At 44.0% G+C, this 16,925-nt stretch overlaps 1 protein-coding gene across 6 annotated transcripts in view; it reads left to right on the plus strand.

Moving 5' to 3' along the window:
• LOC145344001 (xylosyl- and glucuronyltransferase LARGE1) overlaps positions 1–16,925 on the plus strand; it is a 448,675-nt gene that overhangs the window by 395,719 nt on the left and 36,031 nt on the right. For all 6 annotated transcript variants that reach the window (XM_080190638.1, XM_080190643.1, XM_080190639.1 and 3 more), the window contains one exon: positions 14,934–15,089. In XM_080190638.1, coding sequence (XP_080046764.1) covers positions 14,934–15,089 — 156 coding nt within the window. The remainder of the gene's footprint in view (positions 1–14,933; positions 15,090–16,925) is intronic.

A 16,925-nucleotide genomic window follows, 5' to 3' on the forward strand; every position in this document is an offset into this window, starting at 1 on the left:
TCTCTGCAGCAGGGTCGTGTTCATGCCAAGCAGATTTGTCAGTTGTGGGAAAATTGGATTTGTGAGGTCAGGGGCTGAGCCTGGCCTGTGCCAACGGTGAGCTCGGGGTGCTTTGGCCTATGCAACAGTGTGCTGGGGGCGCCAAACGCTAATGTCTTGTGGCCTTGTGATGTCCCAGAATTATCACCAGCAACTGCTGACACTCAATAAATTAACATCACTGCAGGGCACAGATTCAAATAGATTGGTAAAAGGAGCAGAAGTGATGTGAGGAGAATATTTTTCACTCAGAATGTGGTTGGAGTCCGAAACAAATTTCCTAACAGGGTGGTGGAGGCTGTTTCAATGGATTCCTATGGCCTGTTCTTGTGTGCTGAGGGAAAATTGATTAAAGCATTCACCATTTTTAGGATTAGTGAAAGAAACCAGAAAACTAAGATAAAATATGAAGCCTTCAATGTTCCTTGATACATGAGGAATGTGAGTAGGCCATTCAGGCCCTTTAACTTGTTCCGTCATAGCTGATCTGTACCTCAATTCCATGTGCCCTGATATCATCCATCACAAAATGGATTCCTCCTCAAGCCTTTTGAAGCAGAGTTCCAGATTTCAACTCAACATTGCAAAAAAAATTCTTTCTGATTTCACTCCTGAATAGCCTGTATCCAGTTTTAAGGTTGTGTCTTGTTCTGGATAATCACCACCAAAGGAAACAATTTCTTTGTATTTACTCTCTCTTGATCCCTTTTTAATTTTAAAAGCATCAATGAAATTGCCACTTAACCTTTTGAAACTCAAGGGATCACAAGTTTATACAATCTGTCCTCAAAATAAATCACTTTTAACCCTGGTATTGTTCAGGTGAACCTGCGTTTGCACACTCTCCAAGGCCAGTATCACCTTCCTGAGGCGTGGTGCCCAGGCCTCACTCAACACACAATGCCAGTTGGGTTTAACCATGAATGGAGGCCACACGATCATCACGCCCACATTGACTCTCCAAAAGAGCATCTTATCCTGACCCCCACCTCTGCCCTATTCCCATAATCCTGTGCATTTGCCATGGCCAATCCACCTAACTTGCACATCTTTGGGGTCTGAAAAGAAACTGGAGCATCTGGAGGAAACCTACGCAGATACAGGGAGAATGTGCAAACTCCACACTGACAGTCACGCAAAGCTGGAATTGAACCTGGGTCCCTGGTGCTGTGAGGCAGCAGTGCTAAACACAGTGCCACTATGCTGATCCTTGGTATTTCAACCCTTTTGCAGTAAAAATCAACATTCAGTGGGCCACTTTGATTACCTTTTATATCCAAGCAACAACTTTTTGTGGTTTTTGAACCTGGGCTTCCAAATTGCTCTGAAATAATGAAAAAAGAAAATGCTGCAAAAGCTCACCAGGCCTGGTGGCAGGATCTGTGAGGGGAGAGAAACAGAGAGAGACAATAAGAAGTCTCACAACACCAGGTTAAAGTCCAACAGCTTTATTTGGTAGCAAAATTCACTAGTTTTCGGAGTGCTTGCTGTCCCTTCATCAGGTGAGTGGGAGTTCTATTCACAAACAGGACATATAAAGACACAAACTCAATTTACGAAATAATGGTTGGAATGTGAGTCTTTACAGGTAATCAAGTCTTAAAGGTACAGACATTGTGAGTGGAGAGAGCATTAAGCACAGGTTAAGGAGATGTGTATTGTCTCCAGACAGGACCGTTGGTGAGATTTTGCAAGCCCAGGCAAGTCATGGGAGTTACAGATAGTGTGACATGAACCCAAGGTCCTGGTTGAGACCGTCCTCATGTGTTCAGTGACTCTGCAATGCCATGTGGCATGAAGGCTGCCTTGGAGAATGCTTACCTGAAGATCAGAAGCTGAATGCCCGTGACCGCTGAAGTGTTCCCCAACAGAAAGAGAACAGTCTTGCCTGGTGATTGTCGAGCGATTTTCATTCATCCACTGTCATAGCGTCTGCATGATCTCTCCAATGTACCGTGCTAGCTTGACATCCACTGCAGGAAAGGATGTCACGAGGCATGGTACACGGGGGAGACCATGCAGACGCTATGACAATGGATAAACGAACAGCGCTGAACAATCACCAGGCAAGAGTGTTCTCTTCCTGTTGGGGAACACTTCAGCGGTCACGGGCATTCAGCCTCTGATCTTCGGATAAGCGTTCTCCAAGGTGGCCTTCACAACACACGATAGCGCAGAGTTGCTGAGCTGAGACTGATAGCCAATTTCCGCACACATGAGGGCGGCCTCAACCGGGATCTTGGATTCATGTCACACTATCTGTAACCCCCACAACGTGCCTGGACTTGCAAAATCTCACCAACTGCCCTGCCTGGAGACAATACACATTCTCTTTAACCTGTGCTTAACGCTCTCTCCACTCACGTTGTCTACCTGTACCTTTAAGACTTGATTACCTGTAAAAACATGCATTCCAATCACTATTTAGTAAATTGAGTTTGTGTCTTTATATGCCCTGTTTGTGAATAGGACTCCCACTCGCCTGACGAAGGGACGGCAAGCATTCCAAAAGTTAATGGCTTTTGCTACCAAACAAACCTGTTGGACTTTAACCTGGTGCTGTGAGACTTCTTACTGTGTTTACCCCAGTCCAACACCAGCATCTCCACATCAGGAGAGAGAGGGACAGAGGCCCAGAATTCCTGGTCCTGCAAACCCAACCTTTCAAAATGGATGACTGCAGTCCTAGTTTTGTTCTGGGGCGAAGGTTGGAAGTCGAGCTCGCTGCCTTAAGAATGAGTCCGATGGCTGCTGGATGGTGAGGTGGGCAGGGTGGAATGCCTTTCTCTTTGCTCTGGTGCTTTGTTCAATTGAATTTTAAAAAATGAAAACAAAAAAGACCCTCTCCCTCACCCTGAACATCTCCACCCCCTCACACTCTTCCATGCCCCATCCATGACAAACTATGTCATTTCATACCCCCATTCACATACCCCCAGATCCTTGTACCCTTATGCCACTGAATGCATTTTTACCTGCCCCTATGGCCCTTTATACTCTGTGCCAACTTGTGTCAACCACTGCCTCCCTGTCCACCATGCTTGGACCTTACCCACTCCATGTCAACTCAGCTTGTATCCATCACAGGCCATGCTACAGAAAATAAAGTTATGGCTGGAAGTTTATCACGTTCACACCGATTAGATTTTCCCATCCCACTGCATTACTGGAGATTTGGCTGGCCACCAAATTCTCCAAACTCACTGCAGCAGGACTGTGGTGTGAACGACAGGTAAGATCGCAGCTAATGTGTCTATTGAGTACATCACTATTAAAAAAAGCTGTTTGATAAAATAATTCAATGCACAGAAATTCCTTCATCTAATCTCTTAGGAAAACAAACATTTCAACTCTGACTGCTTAGAGCTGTTAATCAAACTACATATGCATCAGGCACCTCAGTGTAATAATGTTAGTTTGTAAAATCAGTTATTGCAGCACACATCCCATAACAATGACCTTCAGATTTATGTCAATGGACAGAATGAAATATCAGGTACCAATTTTTTAAAAACTCCAGACTGTTTTTTAAAACAATGTAAAGCCCGGCAAAGTTAATCCACTGCGACTTTGACAGATCCAATGAATTTTAATAGTCCCAGTGAGTTTTGACAGTTCTCTGACAACTTGACAGTTCGTTCACAGTTCTATTGAGTTTGTGCACTTTTTATGCACAATCGTATTTACTTGTGACAATTACAATTACAAAAGGTGCCTTACCTTTTCTAAAGCTGTCCCAGGACATATCAAATGGGTACTTTATCTCTCCAAGTCATACCCTGGCTATCCAAATAAATCCACCTCCTCATAATCTGCAAACACTTCAGGTTTCACTCTAGGAGGGAAAGTAATCACAGTGGAGGACAGTGCGGGGCCTGAGGTTGTGGAACACAATGTTGAGTTCAGAAGGCTGAAAAGTACACAATCAAAAGATGAGATGCTGTTCCCGTAGCTTGTGGTGGCCTTCGCTGGGACATGGTAGCAGGCCCTGGACGGTAACGTGAGCATGAGCTTGAGAGCAAGATGGTGAATTGAAATGGAAATGACTAGAATGCTAGGGTCATGCTTACAGACGGAGCAGAGATGTTTCGCAAAGTAGTGATCTCCCCATGGTAAGAACATAAGAACCAGAAGTAGGAGTAGGTCATCTGGCCCTGGGGGGGTGGGGCAGGGTGAGCAGATGGCTCTGGCATTCAATAAGATCATGGCTGATCTTTTTGTGGACTCGGCTCCACTTACCCGCCTGCTCGCCATAACCCTTAATTCCTTTACTGTTCAAAAATCCATCTTTGCCTTAAAAACATTCAACAAAGTAGCCTCAACTGCTTCACTGGGCAGGGAATTCCACAGATTCACAACCCTTTTGGGTAAAGAACTTCCTCCTCAACTCGGTCTTAAATCTACTCCCCCTTATTTTGAGGCTATGCCCCCTAATTTGGCTTTCACCTGGCAGTGGAAACAACCTCCCTGCTTCTATCTTATTTATTCCCTCCATAATCTTATATGTTTCTATAAGATCCCCTCTCATTCTTCTAAATTCCATTGTGTATAGTCCCAGTCTATTCAGTCTCTTCTAATAAACCAATCCTCTCAACTCCAGAATCAATCTAGTGAATCTCCTCTGCACCTCCTCCAGTGCCAGTATATCCTTTTTCAAGTAAGAAGACCAAAACTGTACACACACTCCACATGTGCCTGCAACAGCACCTTATACAGCTGCAATATAATCTCACTGTTTTAAACTCCATCCCTCTAGCAATGAAGGACAAAATTCCATTTGCTTTCTTAGTTACCTACTGCACCTGCAAACCAACTCCTTGAGATTCCTGCACAAGGACACCCAGGTCCCTCTGCTGTTATTCCTACCAAAATGGATTACTTCTCATTTACCAACAGTGTACTCCATCTGCCAGACCCTTGCCCACTCACTTAAACCATCTATATCTCTTTGCAGACTTTGTGTCCTCTGTACACTTTGCTCTGCCATTCATCTTAGGGTCATTTGCAAATTTTGACACACTGCACTTGAATGTAAATTGTAAACAATTGCAGTCCCTACACTGTCCTCTGAGGCACACCACTAGACACTGATCGCCAACCAGAAAAACACCCATTTACCCCCTACTCTTTGCTTTCTGTTAATTAACCAATCCTCTATCCATACGACTACATCACCTGTAACGCCGTATACCTTTATCTTATGCAGCAGCCTTTTTTGTGTTCAGTTTACTGGCTCATAGTCACCTGCCTTTTGACTACCTCCTTTTTAAAACAGTAGCGTCACATTTGCTGTTTTCCAGTCTGCCAAAACCACACCAGAGTCCAGCAACTTTTGGTAAATTATCACAAGTGCATTTGGTATTTCCCTCACCATCTCTTTTAGTATCCTGCATTCCATCTGGGTCAGGAGACTTATCTACCTTCAGCCCCATTAGCTTGCCCTACACTACCTCTTTCATGATAATGATCATTTCTAGGTCCTTACCTGCCATAGTTATCAATTTTGGCATGTTACTTAATGTCTTCCAGTGTGAAGAACGACACAAAATACCTGCTCTACGCCTCATTTCCCAGTATTAAATCCCCCTTCTCATCCTCTAAAGGTCCAATGTTTACCTTAGCCACTGTTTTTCATTTTATATGTTTGTAGAAACTTTCAGTATATGTTTTTACATTCTGAGCTAGTTTACTCTCATAATCCAACTTACTTCTCTTTATAGCTTTTTTTGTGGCTTTCTGTTGACCTTTAGATTTCCTATTCCTCTAGTTTCCCACTAATCTTTGCCACTTTGTATGCATTTTCTTTCAAGTTGAAACTCTATTTCCTTAGATATGCATGGCTGATTGTCCCTTTTCCTACAGTCCTTCCTTTTCAGTGGTATATACTTTTGCTGAGCACTGTGAAAAACCACTTTGAAAGTCCTGTACTATTCCCCAATTGTCCCACCAAAAAGTCTTTGCTCCCAATCTATTTCAGCCAACTCCTCCCTAATTCTATTGTAGTCACCTTAGTTTAAGCACAAGACACTGGTATTAGATTTTACCTTCGCACCCTCCATTAGTTTTTGAATTCAACTATACTATGATTGCTCTCTCTGAGAGGATCCCTAACTGTGAGATCATTAATTATTCCTGTCTTCTTACACAGAATCAGATCAATGATAGCTTATTCTCTCATAGGTTCTGTTACGTGCTATTCGAGGAAGCTATCATGGATACATTCTATGAACTCCTCCTCAAGGCTGCCTTGACCGACCTGGTTTCACCAATCAACTTGTAGATTAAAATCCCCCATGATAATTGCTGTACCTTTTTTACATGCATCAATTATTTCTTTGTTTATTGACGACCCCACCGTGATATTATTTGGTAGCCTATAGACTACGCCTTTCAATGACTTTTTCTCATTTTTAATTTCCACCCAAATGGATTTGATCTTTTGCTCCATAGAATCTATATCATCTCTTATTGCTATCCTGATGTCATGCATAAATATTAGAGCTACACCACCTTCCTTACCTTCCTGTCTGTTCTTCTGAATAGATTTTTAACTTGCAGTTGTGACCACCCTGCAATCATGTCTCTATAATGGCCACTAAATCATAGTCATTCATGATGATTTGTGCTGTCAACTCATTTACCTTGTCTCAAATACTACGAGCATTTAGGTAAAGTGTCCTTATGCTGGTTTTTATACCTTTTTGAATCCTAACATTAATGGAGTCCTGAGTTCTCCTTCCTTTTAACTTTTTTCATAATTTTATATGTAGTTGAACCCTTGTCCCCCAACAATTGTTAATTCCCAGTAACAATAATACTTCCCGCAGTTTTACCCTTCCCTATTCCCCGTCCCCCACTTGCTACTTTAAAGTCCTTGTGACCACCCTGTTTATCCTTTCTGCTAGAACACTGGTCTCAGATCAGTTCAGGTGAAGACTGTCCCAACAGTACAGATCCCTCCTGCTCCAGTACTGATGTCAATGCCCCATGAAATTAAATCCCTCTTTCCTGTGCCACTCCTTTAGCCACGTCTTTACTCCCCTAATTTTTTTAACCATATACCAATTTGCACGTGCTGGGATAGTCATCTAGAGATTATAACCCTTGAGAACCTGTAGAGGAGACTGCATTCTGAGTGGCAAATGCTTTAGACTAAACTGAAAGAGGTACAAGTAAAGTGTTGCTCACCTGGAATGCTTGGGGTGACCAAACACAGTGTGTGCCATTTATAAGATTTTAAGTTTAAGTTTTAAGTTTATTTATTAGTGTTACAAGTGGGCTTACATTTACACTGCAGTGAAGTTACTGTAAAAATCCCCTAGTCGCCACAATCTGGTGCCTGTTCAGGTAAACTGAAGGAGAATTTAGCATGGCCAATGCACCTAACCAGCTCGTCTTTGGAGTGTGGGATGAAACCAGAGCATCCGGAGGAAACCCATGGAGATACAGGGAGAACGGGCAGACTCCACGTAGACAGTGACCAAAGCCAGGATGGCATTGGCATCAGTATTGGGGTAGGTGGGATGGGGTTGGTCTGAACCGTGCTGGGACCAGAGTCCTGGCTAATCGTGTAAATAGGACTGTAGTTAGGGCTTTAAACTAATTGGGGGGGGAGGGTGCGAGGGTAGGTGACATTACGGGGTCTAAAGTAAAGGAGAGGGTGCAGGTACGGGAGGAGACCAAGGATGTCCCAATAATAAAAGGAGTTGGGGGCGTGAGTATGGTTGGTGGCATTCTGGCAAATAGGGTACAGGTAAAGGCTGGGATGAAGGCACTTTATCTGAATGCACGAAGCATTCGGAATAAAGTGGATGAGCTGGTGGCGCAGATCAGCACAAATGGATACGATCTGGTGGCCATTACAGAGACGTGGCTGCAAGGTGACAGGGACTGGGAGCTGAATGTCCAGGGGTATCAACTGTTTAGGAAGGATAGGCAGGGGGAAAAAGGGGGGGGCGTAGCTCTGCTGATTAAGGATAGCATCAGGGTGGTAGTAAGGGATGATATAGGAACCAAAGAGCAGAACAAGGAATCGTTGTGGGTGGAGATTAGGAACAACAAAGGGAAGAAGACGCTGGTGGATGTCGTGTATAGGCCCCCGAATAATGATCTGGAGGTGGGGCGGGCTGTTAACACGCACATAATTGCGGCGTGCAGGAATGGGACGGCGATAATTATGGAGGATTTCAATCTACATATTGATTGGTCGACTCATGTTGGACGCGGTGGGCTTGAGGAGGAGTTCTTGGAATGCTGCCGGGATAGTTTCCTCGAACTGTGTGTGTTGGAGCCGACGAGGGAGCGAGCTATCTTGGATCTGGTGCTATGTAATGAGGCGGGTAGAATTAGGGACCTTGTGGTGAAGGACCCTCTTGGGAAGAGTGATCATTGTATGGTGGAGTTTCTGATGCAGATGGAGGAGGAAAAAGTGGGTTCCCGGACATGTGTCCTTTGTTTGAACAGAGGGGAGTACAGTAGGATGAGAGAGGAATTGGCGAATGTTGATTGGGGGAGTGCGTTGGAAGGTAGGTCTGCTGAGGACAGTGGAGGATCTTTAAGGAGATCTTTCTTGGTGCTCAGCAGAAATTTATTCCTATGGTTAAAAAGGATCGTAGGAGGAGAGATAATCAGCCGTGGATAAGGAAGGAGGTGTAGGAACGTGTTAAATTAAAAGCAGATGCGTTTAGAGTAGCTAAGAGTAGTGGGTGAGAAGAGGATTGGGAGAGGTTTAAATGTCAACAAAGAATGACAAAGAAGTTGATAAAGAAGGGTAGGATAAACTATGAAGCTGGGCTAGCGCTTAATATAAAAAAGGACAGCAAGAGTTTTTATAAGTACATAGAAAGGAAGAGGTTGGCTAGGGTGAACGTTGGACCCTTAGAGGATGAGAGGGGGGACTTAGTGGTAGGGGATGGGGAAATGGCTGAGGCCCTGAATAACATTTTTGTTTTGGTCTTCACGGAGGAGGACGTGAATAATTTGCCGGGTGTTAGCGATGGAAAGATGGTAGGAGTGGAGGGCCTGAATGACATTATTGTTACTAAAGAGGTGGTGCTCGACAGACTGGAGGGACTGATTGTGGACAAGTCCCCAAGACCGGATGGAATGCATCCAAGGGTTCTGAAGGAAATGGCAGAGGTGATAGTGGATGCCTTGATGATTATTTTCCAAACCTCGCTGGATTCCGGGGAAGTGCCGGAAGATTGGAAAATGGCTAATGTTACGCCGTTGTTTAAGAAGGGTGGCAGGCAAAAGGCGGGGAATTGTAGGCCGGTTAGTTTAACGTCTGTTGTAGGAAAAATGTTAGAATCCGTGATCAAGGAGAACATAGCGAGGCATCTTGAGGAGAATTGTTTGGTAGAGCAGACGCAGCACAGTTTCGTTAAGGGGAAGTCGTGTCTGACGAATTTATTGGAGTTCTATGAGGATGTGTCTAGGGCGGTGGATAGAGGAGAGCTGGTGGATGTGGTGCTTCTTGATTTTCAGAAGGCGTTTGACAAGGTGCCTCACAAGAGGTTATTACAGAAGGTCAGGGGGCATGGAGTTGGGGGCAGGGTGTTAGCGTGGATAGAGGATTGGCTGTCAAATAGGAGGCAGAGAGTGGGGGTCAATGGGTGCTATTCGGATTGGAGGTTGGTGACTAGTGGAGTGCCCCAGGGGTCGGTGCTGGGGCCTCAGCTATTCACCATTTATATAGATGATCTGGAGGAGGGAACCGAGTGTGTGGTGTCGAAATTTGCTGATGACACCAAGATTGGTGGAACGGCAAATTGTGCGGAGGGTGTGGAGAGCCTGCAGAAGGATCTAGATAGGCTGGGCAAATGGGCCAGGAACTGGCAAATGGAATTTAATGTTGGCAAATGTGAGGTTGTCCATTTTGATAGGAATGACTATTACTTACGTGGCGAAAAACTGCAGCATGCGACAGTGCAGAGGGACCTTGGGGTCCTTGTGCATGAATCGCAAAAACCCAGCCTGCAGGTGCAGCAGGTGGTCAGGAAGGCGAATGGGATGCTGGCCTTCATAGCGAGGGGGATTGGATATAAAAGTAGGGAGGTCTTGCTGCGGCTGTATAGGGCATTGGTGAGGCCGCAGCTGGAGTACTGTGTGCAGTTTTGGTCGCCGCACTTACACAAGGATATTTTGGCCTTGGAGGGAGTGCAGAGGAGGTTTACTAGGCTGATTCCGGAGTTGAGGGGGTTGAGCTACGAGGAGAGGCTGAATAAACTAGGCTTGTACTCGTTAGAGTTTAGAAGAATGAGGGGAGATCTCATTGAGACGTATAAGATGTTGAATGGGATGGATAGGGTAGAGGTGGAGAAGCTCCTCCCACTCAGAAAGGACAGTAGGACTAGAGGGCACAGCCTCAAGATAAAGGGGGGGCGGTTTAGAACGGAGTTGAGGAGGAACTTCTTCACTCAAAGGGTGGTGAATCTCTGGAATTCTCTGCCCGTTGAAGTGGTGGAGGCTGCCTCACTAAATATTTTTAAGATGCGGGTTGATAGGTTTCTGATAGGCAAGGGTATTAAGGGTTATGGGGAGAGGGCGGGCATGTGGAACTGAGACACGACAGATCAGCCATGATCTTATTGAATGGCGGGGCAGGCTCGAGGGGCTAGATGGCCTACTCCTGCTCCTATTTCTTATGTTCTTAAACCAGGTCCCTGGTGCTGTGAGACAGCAGTACTACCCACTGTGCCATTGTGCTGCCAAATTGCCAAAATACCTTCCACCTTCACCACTAGGAGGGCAAAGGCAGCATGTGACTGGATATATCATTGCCTCCAAATCCCCCTCCAAGCCATCCACCATCCTGACTTAGAAGTATATTGCCGTTCTTCCACTGGTTTAAAATCCTAGCACCCCCTCCCTAATAGCGCTGTGGGTGTACTTACACCTCAGGGACCTCAGCAATTCAAAAAGGCAGCTCAGCACCACCTTCTCAAGGACAATTAGGGATGGGCAATAAATGCTGGTCTAGCCAATGCCGCCCACATCCCAAGAATGAAATTTTAAAAGCCTGTAATGTGGTGAGACAGATTCAATCTATTACATTTAGACAAGGAAGGTCGAAGTATCGTACTGCCTCCCATGATTCAAACCCTTGCTTGTCCTCGTGTGCAACAATTTAATTTAATTTGATTAATAGAATCTGACCCATTGTGAGTGGGATGAATATTATGCTCCTAATGGTACATCACTCTTTTGTATACATTATTATTTGGCTAACCAGTTATTGTAATGAACCGAAGGATGATTCTTGGCAGATAGAAGTTGAGCTGCTCTGTTTATCTCTGCAGTATAATTTTTATTCTTCTATGCTTTGTGAATTAAATATGTTATAAAGAAGAAATGAACAGGATTAAAAGTGCAGAAGGGAGCAATTTGGCTCTTTATGCTGATACCAGTGTTTGCTCCTCATCTGGAGGTTTTACTCTAATCCCATTTCCCATGACCCTTTTGTATTTTTCTTTTTTAAATACTTGCAGAATTAAAGAATGATTGTGTTCATGCTGACTCTCTGCAAGAATAACACAGCTCATCCCATTCCCTTACTCTTTCTCTGTAGCCTTGCATTTTTTTCTCCACAGGTGTTTATCTAATTGTCTTTTGAAAGACACAGTTGAATCCTCCTCCACCATACTCCCAGGTAGTGCATTCCAGATTCTAACCACTCACTGTGGGGGAAAAAATATGCTTCTTCATATTGACATTAGTTCTGTTCTTATCCACCTTAAACCGGTGTCCTCTGGTTACAGATCCTTCTGCCAGTGGAAACTGTTGTTCTCCAAGGGCGGTATGGTGACATAGTGGTTAGTACTGCTGCCTCACAGCCCCAGGGACCCGGGTTTGATTCCCAGCTTGGGCCACTGGCTGTGTTGAAATTGCACATTCTCCCCATGTCTGCATGGGTTTCCTCTGGGTGCTCTGGTTTCCTCCCACAGTCCAAAGATGTGCAGGGTAGGAGGATTGGCAATGCTAAAATTGCCCCTTAATGTCAGGGGGGTTAGCAGGGTAAATATATGGGGTTACAGGATTAGGGTCTGGGTGGGACTGTGATCAGTGCAGATTCGATGGGCCGAATTGCTTTCTTCTGCACTGTAAGGATTCTATGATTCTATAACCTGTCCTGACCGCTCATGATTTCTAACACCTTGATCAAATTTCCACTCAAAGCTTTGTTTCTCCAAGGAGAACAGCCCCAGCTTCTCCAATACATCCAAGTGACTGAAGTCCCTCATTCCCAGAGCCATCCCATTAACTCCTTTCTGACCCTCCTCCCTTTCCCTCTAAGCCTCCGATGATGCAGGTTTCCATCAGTTGGGTGATGTATTTCTGCCATGGGTCTTCATACGTCTGAACAGGCTCATTCTCAACTCGAACGCATGGGACAGGATGCCCCAGGAGGTAATCTATAATAATGATTGAACACTGGGAAACAAACCCAACACAGATGGGGGGAGGGGACACTCTCATCAAGCTTTCACGCTGACCTAAAGCACGACTTTGCACTTCTCGTGATATTTTCCACTCCCGTCACCAAACCAGCCCAGCATGAACTGGAATGGAAAATCCTGACCTTGGTCATTTATATCAAACAAACAACGCAGTGGTCCTAACACTGATCCATGGAAATCCCAGCTATATACCTTCCTCCAGTTTGAGAAGCAGCCACTATTCTCTGTTTCCTATCACTCAATACGAAGTCTCACAACACTAGGTTAAAGTCCAACAGGTTTATTTGGTGGCAAAAGCCACTAGTTTTCAGAACGCTGCTCATTCATTAGGTAAGTGGGAGTTCTGCTCATGAACAGAGCATACAAAGACACAAACTCGATTTATAAATCCTGACTAATATTCATCCCTGAATAATTTATTCCTTAATCTCAAGTGAATTGCCAGTTAATGCTCACTACTTGCACACAATTGAACACAATACATTTTCAATATTCATTCACAGGATTTGGGCATCATGGGCTAGGTCAGCATTTATTGCCCATCCTTTACTGCACTTGAACTGAGTGGCTTACTAGGCCATTACAGGGAACATTTAAGAGTCAACCACATTGCTGTGGGTCTGGAGTCACATGTAGACCAGACCGGGTAAGGATGGCAGATTTCCTTCCCTCAAGGGCATTAGTGAAACAAATGAATTTTTATGATATTGACAATGGCCATCATTAGACTTCTAATTCCAGATTTTTAGTGAATTCAAGTTTCACCATCTGCTGTGGTGGGATTTGAACTGGATCCCTGGAAGCCTGGGTCTCTGGATTACTGGACCAGTGATAATAACTGTACCATAATATACAATAAACCCTCTCCTAACCCTCTTTACTGAAATCCAGCAACAACATAGTTACAGGAAACATAGCTAAAAATGCCTGTGAACATTTCACAGCCTTAATGTTAATCTGACAGGGACAGAGCAGCTTTGGGTCAGGTGCTTATACTGTATTAAGTAGAGGATATAATCAGACATCTGACAAGAACCTACCTCGGGTCAGTAAGGTTAAGACCAGGGCTTGTGAGGCTGCCTAGGCTGATGTAAACTGGAAGCTTCCACTGCACTCACTGAGTATGTGAAACATATCCTCGCTGGAGTCACTCAGTGGGGGAGTTATTAGACCATAATCAAAACAGGTGCTAGAGGTTCCACAGACCAGCATCTCACCTGGGATTTGGAGCTGACATAAGCCATTCAGCTGCTTGGAATTGTTACACCGTTCATGGCTGATCCATTTCTTAATTCCTTTTCTCCACTTTCGTTCCACAATGCCCTGTCAAACAAAAACAAAAATAATTCTTAGCTTTGACGTTTTCAATCTTTGTCATTTTGAGGGAGAGACTTCCAGATTTCCACGACCCATTATATGAAGGAGTGCTTCCTGGCATCAGTCCAGAACATTCGGTCTCCCACTCACCAAACGACGAGTGAGATTTCGTCATAACCTCACCCTGCACACTCCTCCCCAGCTGAGGCCATTGACAATGACAGGAGCTGAAGTGCAGAGTAAATACCCATTTTTTAAAAGAAAAACTGCACTAGCAGGATACTGTTGTCAGTCTAGAAAGATGTTTTGCCTACCACACAATTGAGGAATGTCTTGGGTGAAATTCTGTGTCAATGCAATGCCAGATGTGTACAGCCCAGCATATCAAACAACATGTTCTTCCAGTCATTCATAATAAGCTACAGTTCAGACTGCACTGAACCAGCTCACAGTTGTAAAACTCGAAAGTAAATATCTGCTGTTAGATGTGATTCTGTGATTCGACAGCACTTGCTGAATAATCCTGAATGTGCCACTAGCTACACTAACAATCAACTAAAAATAAGCAGTTGAGCTCATAATGTGATTCATTTCTTCCTATAAACAACATGTATTCATACATATGGACCAGGTCTCTTGAGAACAGAAAAGTAAATGTTCATGCCTTGCATATTTTTTGAATTATGCGGGTGTTTGGGAGTCTGTTTTTCCCTTTTTTTTTCATGACAACAACTCAGCCAATCAGAGTCTATTGCCAATCTATCAGTACCCACTTCTCATGTAATATAAATTGTTGTGTTCCTTTGAAATTTGGCATTCTTGTGTTTGTCCTGATGAGTGAGAGATGAAAAGCTTCAGCAACTTGTCTCTCTTTTCAGCAAGATTCAAGTTGTTGCACTACCAAGTGACTGTTTTAAAGAAACAATACTGAATTAACAAGAAAGCATAAATTAGAATGATAATGAAAGCATAGCAGCAGAGGGTAATTGGTAACCATGAGGACAGGGAATGTGTTAGTGAGCCAGCTTCTCCATATGGTGAGACTGTGAGATACATACTGACTGCATTCCTGGGTTAGCCTTCGGGTGTGGCATTTATCATGCTTTGTTGTTCTTGCAGGTGATCCATTGGAATTCTCCCAAGAAACTGCGGGTGAAAAACAAGCACGTGGAGTTTTTCCGGAATCTTTATCTGACATTTCTGGAGTACGATGGGAATCTCCTGCGTCGGGAGCTGTTTGGCTGCCCCAGCGAGGTGGACAAGAACAGTCAAAATGTAAGTGTGGAGGAAGCCTTGAGAGGCTGCTGGAAGTCAGTGCTGTTTGACTGTGAAGCCTTTGGGTTCACTGGGAATGGTGTATACCGAGGTGTCAGTGGGTAGCAGTCTCACCTCTCAAGTCCAGAAATCATAGGTTGAAGTCCAGTTCCAGAAATGTGAGTACAGAACTCAAGCTGAGGGAGTGCTGCACTGTCAGAGGTGTTGCCTTTCAGAGGAGAATTGTATGGCAGGAAACACAGCAGTCAATTTGCTCATAGCAATGAACCAATGCACAGGCCATTCATTTATGTGGGATAAACATTAGCCAGAACACTCATTTGCCAATTATTCAGTCCCCCCCACCTCCCCATTAGATGTTGCGAATTTAGGAACTATGGGTGGAATTATTTCTCATTGTTTCACAGAGTGTGTCAGCGGGCGGGAAAACCAACAGTTTCCTCCACTGTATTGCAGGCAACACAGAAAAAAAATCCAAAAAAATGACCTGCCACCAACTTCAGAAAAGATCTGATACAAAAGTAGAACTGCTAACCCCCCGAACACTATCCCAACACCCCCACTCCCTGGCACTGCTCGCCATGTGTACTGGACCTGTTGTGATTCTCATCAGCACGTCCTCATGCCAACACAAGTGAACAATCTAATGGGGACAGAGAGGCGGGATTTCCCACTGCCAACACCGATTCCACCCACCCCCCCACCTCCGAAAATGGGAGCTGAAAATCCCCCACTGAGTTTTTCATTCCAAGGTCAAATTGTTAGGGTAGATTGTTGATAACAGTGGTTCTAACTTTGTGAGGTGACCTAATCCCCACCTTCTGACGCTGAATAGTCACTCGTTACTCTTACTCCCTGCTTTCTGTGTCACAACCAGACAGCAATCCATTCCATTTCTTGTCCCCAGACTCCATATGTCCTGACCATAATCATTAGTCTATTAAGCAATACCTTATCAAATGTCTTTTGAATAATCCAGATTTTTCACATCTACCAAATTACCTTTATATCTACATTCTGTTACTTCAAACAATTCACTGAGGTTGATCAAGCAAGATGTTCCCTTTTGAAGTCCGTGCTGACAGTTTGTGATTATATTTTTGATTTTTAGCTATTCTTCCATTTTCTTCTTCCTCTTTTTCCCCCTGTTGAGTTTCCAGGTCTGTGATTCACCAGACAAGTTCTGTTTCCCGTCTGTAATCTGGATATCATCTTAGCTACCTGTCTGTCCTCTAGCACTGCACCTTTGTCTAATGAATTACTAAGTGTGCAATCATGTCTCTGCAATTTTTTTTCTAGATTATTTTAAAACACACAAATGTAGTATGTCCAAACCAGTGGGTTTTATCATCTTTCAGCTCGATTACTCTATTTAATGTTTCTCTTACTTTAATTATAAATGCAGTTATATCATTTCTAATCTCATTTTCTGAGGCCATGCCCAGGTGTCTCCCTGGTAAATACTGAATAAAGCAAAATAATGACTTACCATTTCCTTATCACTGCTGTGATTTTTATTCTATCCTGTCCGTCCCTTAGTGGCCATCCAATTTTCTCTTACTTATATGCCTGCCGAATATTCTTTTATTTTGTTTTAGGTTCTTTGATGTTTCAACATAGTAGTTCCTCTTTGAAATTCAATTTTTTTTTTGACATGTTTCCTAATCAATTCGGTGTCTCCCTGTAGTACTCTCCCCTGCTCTTTGACTCTCTCCTCTTACCCTCTTTAGTCATTTAACTTGGTAAGTTGATGATCAGGTCAATAAATGCATGACAGACTTGCAGTGTCCAGTTAATTTCAAATCAACGAAAGAGGGGGTGATCTGATGGAAACCT

Source organism: Carcharhinus amblyrhynchos, chromosome 6 (assembly GCF_965287045.1).
Source record: "Carcharhinus amblyrhynchos chromosome 6, sCarAmb.v2.hapA, whole genome shotgun sequence".
Lineage (NCBI taxonomy): Eukaryota > Metazoa > Chordata > Chondrichthyes > Carcharhiniformes > Carcharhinidae > Carcharhinus > Carcharhinus amblyrhynchos.